General features: G+C 38.3%; 1 protein-coding gene across 1 annotated transcript; it reads left to right on the top strand.

The window, feature by feature from the left end:
* The first annotated feature begins 623 nt into the window (after positions 1 to 623).
* On the top strand, positions 624 to 2765 carry LOC131225688 (thaumatin-like protein 1b). The gene is made up of 2 exons (XM_058221263.1): positions 624 to 779; positions 2004 to 2765. Exons 1-2 carry the CDS (start codon positions 731 to 733, stop codon positions 2693 to 2695), a joined length of 741 nt encoding a protein of 246 aa, XP_058077246.1. The 5' UTR covers positions 624 to 730; the 3' UTR covers positions 2696 to 2765.
* Positions 2766 to 10527: the final 7762 nt, after the last annotated feature.

Here is a 10527-nt window from a genome sequence, read left to right as displayed (position 1 = left end):
TAATAGTCGTTTACCACGTTTTCCAGTGGTGTGGTATACCAGAGACTTATATCATTTTAAGGTTTTGGGATAACATCTTAAAATGAGCTGAAAAACGGATGGGCGGTGTGGATATACAACACATTCATCAAGGTGGGTCCCACACGGTAAGGGTAACAACCAAAGGTGTTACCCGCCTAATCCGCTCCCGGTCTTCGCTGGAATTCCGTGAGCATTTGTGCGTTTCATCCACGCTGTCAATCCATTTTAACGTATCATTTTAAGATGTGAAACCAAAAAGAGGCATATCTAAGGATAAAGTGATCCACCACATGAAACAATAGTTATCGGTTGCCTACGTTGAAAAGATCCTGGGACCAGATGAGTTTTTGATCGAGTTGATATTTGAGCCTTGGATCTGCCTGAGCCTTGGATTTCAACGGTGGCATCATTATCATTACTGCTTGGTTATGTGTGCCCTATTTGAGCCTTGGATCTGCCTCCGTTTTGAGTTCATGACTTGATATGATATGTTAGAATGAATGGATGGCATGGATAAAACATATACATGACGGTGGCCCCCACAGAACCCCTACTAGGACGAGTCCATCCTGAGACAGGTAGGACGCACTCTTCGTCCTCTATAACAGAGTTACACGCAACATGAGTCCTTGGTTCGTCTATAAAACCATGCAACACTTCCTACCATCTTACAAATCCCAGCTAAAGAAACACATTCAAGTTTTTCAATATGGAGAAACAAGTATTCATCTCCCTTGTTTTGGCTCTCCTGGTCGTAGGTAAGTGGTTATGCCTTAGCATTTTCGTGCTACATTTGGTGAATGTAAGTTGATCTAGTGGGGCCACCTTTTGGATGGGTCATGACAAATGTAGCCATGTGACTTTCTTAGATGTCCAATCGGTATCTGGCAAATGGATGCCTCATATAGTAAATAGATCATTGTCCACGTTCAAGGACACAAATAACATCCTTTGGATGGTTTGGATCATACCATGGACGTGAAGTTTCACTGGATCAACGATTCGATCACTATAAAGCATCATTACTGTATTTCTGCAAGGATAAGAAGAATATGCATTCCTTTTATTTAATGCTTATTTGATAAATATGTGTTAGATCCATGCTGTTCATTGGGCAGGTAGTGCCTGTTTACATTCATTGGTCCAAAACTCAGCCCGGTTGACTCATCCGGTAGACCACAGGGTACAAAATAAATGAACCGCTAAAAAAGTTTTTAGCCATCCATTTGTTTCATAACTCATCCCACGTCTGCACCCGTTTCATATTTTGATTTTTGACAGAGAGCACGATGGCTTCCTTACGGTGGATTGCGTCCTTTCCCGCCTGGACCATAATCCGTCCAGGAAGGCCTCTGTTGGACCTACAGTGATGTACGGGTTCTACCGACACTGTCCATTCATTTTTTCAGAATATTTTAGTGTAGGAGCCCAAAAAAGAGGCAGATCCAAGACTCAAGTGGACCATGCGGTGGGGATTGAACGAATACCCACCATAAAACAAAAACTTCTTGAGAGCCACCGGAGGTTTGGATCAAGCTGATATTTGTGTTTTCCCTTGATCAAGGTCTATATGACCTTATGAACAAGTTGGATGGCAAATAACCATCATCACGGTGGCTCCTTGGAAGGTTTCAAAGGTGGATGTCAGTATCACAGCTGCTTCCTGGGTGTGGTCCACTTGAGCTATAGATCTACCTCATTTTTTTGGCTCGTAACCTAAAATATTGATATGGAAAAATGGATGAACTGCGTGGATAAAACTCATAAATCATGGTGGCCCCCACAGACCCATGTCCGTCAATGGTCCGGGTGGGGCAGGACACAATCGGCTTCCTTCTCTGTGAGCCATCATAAAACTTAACTGCAAGGGTCTTAATTGTGTTAGATAATGTCAAGATTAATTAATGACCATGGGGTCCTCACAAAAGAAAAAGAAAGAAAGAAGAGATTAATGGCTATCGATAACTGTCTTATGATTTCAGGAGTGCAATCAACAAAGTTGACCTTTACAAATAGGTGCTCATTCACAGTGTGGCCTGGCACGTTGAACAACTTCGGCAAGCCCCCGTTGTCCAAAACAGGGTTTGAACTCGCCCAAGGTGCATCGGAATCACTGGATGCACCCGTAGGATGGCAAGGCCGGGTCTGGGGCCGAACCGGTTGCTCCACAGACTCTAATGGAAGGTTCAGATGTGACACAGCGGACTGTGGAAGTGGTGTAGTCGCATGCAACGGCATGGGCGCCGTACCGCCGGCCACCCTAATCGAGTTCACACTCCAGGGTGACGGTGGCAAGGATTTCTATGACACGAGCCTAGTTGACGGCTTCAACGTGCCTTTTTCCGTTGCCCCACAAGGCGGAACAGGTGATTGTACTGTTAGTGGTTGCCCGGCGGACGTGAACGCCGACACCATCTGCCCACAAGAGCTTCGGGTCACTGCACCGGCTGGCGGCGCAACGATTGCATGCAAGAGTGCTTGCGAAGCGTTCAACACTGACGAATATTGTTGCAGGGGTGCGTTCAATACATCAGATACATGCAAGCCCACGAACTATTCCATGATCTTCAAGAATGCATGTCCGTTGGCTTATAGCTATGCGTATAATGATGGTTCCAGTACTTTTACATGCACCGGTGCTGACTACATCCTCACCTACTGCCCAGGAGCTTAACATCCATATGAAAGGTTTTGTAGACTATTTGAATGATCATGTTTGTTTGTGATATAAGGTCCTTGTTATTGGACACATCTGAGGCACTATGTATTTATAATCCATGCGTTGATATGAATAAAACTCGATGGCCTGTAACATAAATTTATATGAAGTTTGTTTTTCAATCTTTGTGCGGCCCCTCTTGCGTTAATTTGTCATGAATGGTTTTTTGTTTTTTTTTTCTTCTTTTCTTTTCTTTTCTTAAAAAAATAAAACAAACACACTTGCTTCACAGTGGGATTTCACCACAATGGGTACTCCGAAACCCATGACCACATGTTGAAACTATTGTGAGTCTACTACCGAGGCACGAGTAAGGACCCGCCATGAATGGGTCTAGAATTGTCGATTATTAGGTGATTCGCATGGCCCATCTAGTGGCAAACAATGTAAATGGCAGGGTTCAAAAATCATGGTGGGTTGAAACCTTTCTAAATGGGTCCTTTTATGGATGTAATTGTTGGGGGTGGGAGGGTAAGGCTGCAAAGATCTTCTTCTTCAAAAATAATCCTTGAATCCATGAGGTAGAAAGTCGGTACGATGAGAATTAAAAAATAAAAAACTAATATGAATGGGGTTTCTATAATACACTTAATATGACTTATTTGAGCCTTGTGGTTATAACTTTTCTAAAATAATAAACTTTCTCAAAATATTAATCTTTCTGAAATTAGTATAAATAAGTAAACTTACTCAAACTCTCACACATGATTAAAAAAGGCACTAAGTTATCAAATGACTTTCTAAATACTTAAACAATTAAAATTAGTAAAATTGACTTTGAACTCAAATTTGGCCCTTAAAAGTTAATTGAATTTTTACTATAACAATTGGGTAACAATAGCCTTTAGTATTGTCTAAGACATAAAGCTCATTGATTTCTTTCCAACATCATATCATATGATTCTGAAAAATGGTCATAAAATTATGGTCGTTCGAAGCTATAGTTCTCATTAAGTAATTTTTCTTTGCCCCATCTCAAGCCATATAGCTTTATTTCTCTCAATCTTAGCCCCTGTAAGATTATCCTTAATTTGTCTTTATATATTTTCCATCCACTTGAAAAGAACTCACTCTTGAGTTTTACGATAGTAGTCCATTACAACAACCAATGTTTGTAACATGTCTTCTTTGACTTTGCCAACAATTGATAAGGTAACCTACTCATTGGGATCCAAATTTCATTCATAAGATGATACTTTATAAAATATCATCGTAACTTTCTTTTCTTTACAATCCTCCATATTTGAGGTACCAACTTTCACTCCGTTTGTAATAATGAATTTGCAACTATGGGTTAACGAAATGTTGATTCTGGCTTCATTAGTTACTCTCAATCAGTGTCTGTTGCCCATGGTGCTTTCAGCTTTACTTCTGATCTTTGCTATGTGCACTTTGGTTTAAGTGTTAAAAAATATGCAAATCTATGAATTTCTTCTTATATATTAATCACACAAATATATGCATTGATTTATAAAGGCTAACCATATAAATCTATCCATTTATTCATGCATTTAAACCCTCCAAATCTGCCCATTGATTATCCAAATATGTCCCTTAATTTATGTGTATATAAACTCAATCACCCATCAGTCCATCCGTCTGTCTAACTACCCATCTATCCATCCCTCCAACTAAACATCCATCCATACATCCAAACATACATGCATAAATTCATCCATCCTCACATACCATACGTGCATCACACATCATAACCATACACATCACACACATGTAAAGGACACCAGAGTTGTGTGCGTTTCATGGTGGAAAGACGTGTTCAAGTAATAAGGGTGGAGAGGAGTGGTGTGAGTCTTAGGGAGATTAAGAGAGAGTGCATAAGAAGGGGAGGGTGGCTTCACACACACGCACACATGTGAGGGTGTTGCTCCACACATACACACGCACACATGCGAGGGTGTTGCTCCACACATACACATGAACACATGTGGGATTAGAAAACCCCTCTATTTAAAGATGGCGTGAGAGGGAGGGAGAGGCATAAGAGAGCATGGTAAAGAGAGGGAGCTGAGAGAGAGACCTGCCGGATGGGAGAGAGAGAGAGAGAGAGAGAGAGAGAGAGAGAGAGGAGGAGGAGGAGGAGGAGAAAGAGGGAAAGAGCCTGGGAAGGAAAAATCTCTAGGGGAAGGTGAGGGAAGAAGAAAAGGAAAGAATGAAAGAGAAAAATGATTGTGTGAGTGACGAGAGAGGAGAGGAAGAGAAGAGTTTGGGTGAGTAATCTCTCGCATGAGTTTTTTAAATTTCCTTTTAGATTTTATTCTCTCTTTTGAGTTGGATTTTTATTAAATCTCTTTTAATTATTTTTTTCTTGATCATAAGAAAAGTTAAATTCTAGGGTTCTCTACATTGGGTGAGTTGTCTCACACGTGGGTTTCTTGATTTTCTTTCTATTTTAATTATTTTTAAATTGTCCATCTTTATGCATCTTGCTTTTATGACACCTTTATATTTGGATTTTCATTAAATATTTCCTAAATATTCTTTTTCCTTAATTTAAGTATTTAATTTTAAGAAAATCAAGATTTTAGAGTTTTATTTTTAAAAATTCAAATTAATTTTAGAATTATTTCAAAAAACTAGAAACTTCATTTTTATACAAGAAACTTCTATATTTCAAATTTATCAAACACACCTCTAAACTTTTAAATTAAATTCTAGAGATTGTCAAAGTTTTTTTGTGTAATTTCTGAAAATTTCAAGGACTTTCTGTTAAGTTTCTACAAGGGTTTTTTGTTCATATTTTGCAACTTCAGGGTCTACTGCATATTTTCTATGCTAATTTGTACTTTTTCAGAAATTTCAAAGTTTCAAATGTAATATTTTAAATTTTTTGTAACACTCTAGTTCCCGAAACCTAAGTACACTACTCGTTTTCCAAAAACCCGAGTATTAACCTTTAAAGCCCAAACTTCATGTACATTTTTTTAATCAGAGTTAACAGTTTAGCTGAATAGAAACAAATTAAGTACAAGAGGGAGTCCAAATATACAAAACCAAATATTCGAGTGGCTACCCAAAGGCTTATACAAACCGTCGTTTTAAGTTTTTACAAAACATGACAGTACAAATAAAATACGAGTGAAATTAGGAATAGAGAGTCACAAGATCATGTAAATCCTCTTATTCCATGTGAACACTAACATGCCCATTATCTGCATCTCCTTCACACTGAATATGGTTTGATAGCGTCAATGGCTATCCAAATGAGGTATTATAAATACTAATGTGTAAATCTGGCACCCGTTGTGTTGTTAAATTTTATTGTGTCAAACCATTTAGTATTTGTATCATGCTTTGAGTTGAATTAATCAGGTTCAAACATTTCAAAGTTCTCTAGATCTTCATCATACTTGCTTATATCTTCAAGTTGAAGTGAAGAGTGTTGAAGTTCATGGTTTAGAGCTAAAAATCAAGAACTCAAGTTCAAGTTTGAAGTTCAACTCCTATACATTAAAGACTCAAGAACTCAAGTGTAACTCAAGCTCAAGTTCAAGTGATCGAACTCAAGTTTCAAGTATCACATGATATCAAGATTCAGAAGCGAATGACGTTTCATTTGTTCCTACTCACAAACAGGTTTGGATGACCCTAGATTGACCTTAGGTTGTGTCATATTCATTACATATTTTATGTAGGTCATTTCATATGTTTATAGGTCATTTTCTCGACTAGTCTAAGACCTTATTCTACTAGTCCAAGTACTGGCCCGACTAGTTTAAGCATTTTCTCGACCAGTCTAAGGTTTGCTGCTAATTTTTAAAATTTTCTATTAGACTCTCATTCAGTCTTAGATATTACTCGACCAGTCAAGTGAACAGTACTCAACTGGTCGTGCAGGCTCAACTCAAAGTCCAGCAAGCTTTTCTAGTCCCACTCGACCAGTGGAGTGCATTACTTGACTAATCGAGTAAGCCACTCGACCGGTCGAGTAACGGTCTTATCTTATCGTGCTAGAAAATTTGAAATTTTGCTAGTCATTTGACCAGTTGAACCGACCCTTAGACCATTCAAGTGAACAGTATTTTCACCTATAAATAAAGTACGAATTTCAAATTTTATTCATTCATTAAAGCAAAATCAAGACACCATTCTAAGAGATAAGTTTGTGATATTTTTAAGATATATTGTGCTCATTTTATATTCTCTTTAATTAGCTTTTGTTATTTGATTTTGAGATCTTTATTTCAATCTTACTTTAAGAAGGGATTTGTGTTTTCCCCTTTCATGAGATCAAAATCAAATCAAGCAAGCCCAGGTTAATTTAATTTAAAAATCATTTAGAATTAGAACCTTTTCATCTGTGAGACTTAACATTGAACATCTTCATCTACATCGGATCGGTTCTACTGGGCTTCTTCAAAGGATAATTTCCAGATAAGTACATTTACATTTTGTACATTCTTTTTTGGTTTTTTAAGGTTGTGCCAGAAAAATCTCTTCTTGGTTTGTCTAAGGTAATCTAGAAAATCTCTGAGTGTGGGGTTTTTGGAATTGGGTAAGCCCAATCAAAGACACAATTGTGAAGGTTTTAAGGTGAACCTTGGAAAGCCTTTTTTCATAGTGAACGCTAATAACCCAAGGGAGTGGATATTAGGATGGAGTAGTTGTGTGGCTATTTTCTAACAGTTGGTGTACACACAAGCGAACCACTATAATTACTGGAGTTGTGGTGAATGATTGAATGTGCTTATGTGTGTAAATGTGGTAATTTATTTTAAGCATTTGTGGTGAATAGTGTAATTTATTTTATGCACTTGTGGGAATATTGTAATAACTTAGTTTATTTTATTTGTTATTATCTTGAACCACTATTTATACAAATAGCAAGGCCTAAAACCATCAAAATCGCTGACTCAACATTACTTAAAAACCTAGGAGAAATCCTAAAAGCCTGTTGCTCTCGAGAGCACATTAAAACTCTGTATCGGACCTGGACCGTACGTCGAAAGTCCGATGACCGCGAAGTTATAGGATTATGACCGTCTTATTGAGCTTGACAACCATCGTGAAAATCGAGCCCAAATAATGTCCAGAAACGCAGAACTTGAGCCCTGAGCCAAGTGTGTGAGAAATGCGAATACCTTTGGAAAATGTAATGAAACTTAAGTAAATTAGGCCATTGGCTTACGCGCGAAATTAAAAATTTTGGACCATCAGTTTCTGACCGAACTTCATCCATGGATCAGAAAAATTTTCCTGCACATATCCGTATACTTGTGGCCCTGATCGAGTGACAACGACCGTTGATCTGATACAGGTCCTTCATGGTCAATTGGCTTATCCAATCGTATTGAAACCACATACTAGTATAGATTTATCATCAGGGAACTTACCATGTGCTGTAAGTGAGTAGTGGACCTCCAAGTGAGCCCCGTTCGCCCAAAACAGATGCCCTTTGGCTATAACCTAAGTATACCATGGCCCTAGGGCCATTTGCAACAATTATGGGCCTATATAAAGCCCTTAAACCACCCCATACCTATCCCATACGAATTTTCTCTAATCTTAGTAGAGAGAAGAGAGAAAGGAAAAGAAAAAAGTAGGGAGTGAGGGGAAATCCTTGGGGTTTGCTGCAGTGATTCTTTCCTGCTACTCCACGCGCTGAATCGCCTTTACATCTAGCTAACCGATCCATTCCAACTATGATTTGGGTAAGAAATCCTAACCCTAATCTTGATTTAGAAAGCCGGATTGAGTAATCGACGAGCTAGCTAACCTATTTCGTGATTTAGGTACCCGTCATTCCGTTTTCGGGAACGTAGAATTCGAACCGAGTTCAAAACGAGTATTCCGACGAAAGGTGTGGACTATAAATATTTAGGTGATGGTTTTCAATGCTATCAATATCAGCTAATGATTTATGTCTTACTTGATTGCTTCTATATGATCTTAGTTATGATGTTTTCGATATGTTATACATGTGTGAACTATGTTGAATATATGATGCATTCCATATATTTGTAGAAATGTTTGAATGAATATGAAAGTGTAATTTGTGCCTGTCATGACTATAAATCTAGGATTCATGCTTGTCGTATATATCACGATCTCTTGTGTAATGAATTGCTATAGTTCATGTCGTAACTAATCTAGTTTATTTATTTGGTAATGTGTAGTCTAAGTGTTTGATAAAATGTCCGAATGAGAAACTGTTGATGAATTGTATTTAATAAGGGTATTGAGATATGATTCTCAATTGCCTTATCTATATGTATAGTTTCCTTCATGTAATCTTAATTTCGACTACGCAAATTTATGATAAAATGCAATGTTTGGTAACATGTTCAACATGTTTGATGAAATGCTCAAATGAGATATTGATTTGAATTGTTTATCAAATGCTGATATGATTAACATATGTATTTACATGCTACGTTTGAGTAAGATTGGGACTACAACGTAGTCCAGGAAATTGGTAATGATTCCCATTTGAGTGGCCGAACTAGCTTCGCCACAGTAGATACGTTCGATGAATCCGGGTTGTACGACAATTATCGATAGTGGTTAGGCCATGTGGAGTGCTTATGCACTCCATGTTGATTAATTCGGTGTGCACCCGTACTAGTTGAACACGTCAAATAAACCGATTGGCATATTGTGTGTTTACCATGTATGGACACTACTACTTGAATCTAAGGTACCACTTACCAATGTAAAGACCTATTTCAACCCGGTACCACGATCCGCTAAGACTCATGAGTCGAGAATGGTAGCATGGGACACCATGGTCGAACTGTCAACCTACGCTGGGGTGACGAGCCTCCCCGTAGTGACCAGTGAGCAACCCAAACTCGTGAGCTGAATACAGTGGTATATGACACTGTATTCAAGCTGTCAACCTACACTGAGGTGATGAGCCTCCCCGTATTAACCTCGAGTATAAACTCTTGAATTTGTCTATCCACTACTTCTCATTAGGGGTGATGCCCTAAAACTTGCCTATCATATGTGATTAACTAGGATTGACGACCCTAGATGGATTCTTCGGTTTGTGTTAATGATATAAAGGGAGGTACCTTAGCTTCCCAAATCTTCCGTATAAATATACCTAATTAATTACTTGGCTAACCGACCATGCATCACATTGCATGTGCTTTGGCGAGGAAGTTGCATGTTTATGGAGTTTGTCATCCGCGAACGGTTGACGAAGTTGCTTTTGAGGGAGCTTTGTGCGAGGGCATGCATCATTACTGCACACCATCTTTGCATTAACAAGAGTAGCTAAGAAGTGATTGTTATATTGCTTTATCATTACTACTTGGTTGAATTGATAACATGTTAACCTTTGCCTTATAATATCACTGTGTTGATCACTCACTCCCACTCTGGGATGGTGTTTTAAAATACCAACCAGACTCTAGTTTAGATGCAGGTGATGTTGGAGTCTATGTAGCTGATCTGGACTTCATCAATGAGGAGGAGGAATTCTCCTATGTTCAGCTATCAGACAGGTCTATATAGACCTCGTGCTGATTCGATGGGATTACAGGGATACATGCATTAGTTAAACATGCACATTTTGATATTATGTAAATTTTAAAATAATACATGTTTATATTCAACTCGGTATCATACTCATACTCTAGAGGTTGCGACACCCTTACATACTTATATATATGTGTGTTTTAATCTTCCGCTTGCTACATCTTATTTACCTCTGGAGTATGATATGCTGTTTTAGTGTAATCCCACTCATGTTAATATGTTAATATGGACCACATTTAAACATCATTATCCATGTTGCATAAGTGATGCACTGGATCTCGGGA

Source organism: Magnolia sinica, chromosome 14, assembly GCF_029962835.1.
Source record: "Magnolia sinica isolate HGM2019 chromosome 14, MsV1, whole genome shotgun sequence".
NCBI lineage: Eukaryota > Viridiplantae > Streptophyta > Magnoliopsida > Magnoliales > Magnoliaceae > Magnolia > Magnolia sinica.
This window is presented reverse-complemented; position numbering and strand designations above follow the sequence as displayed.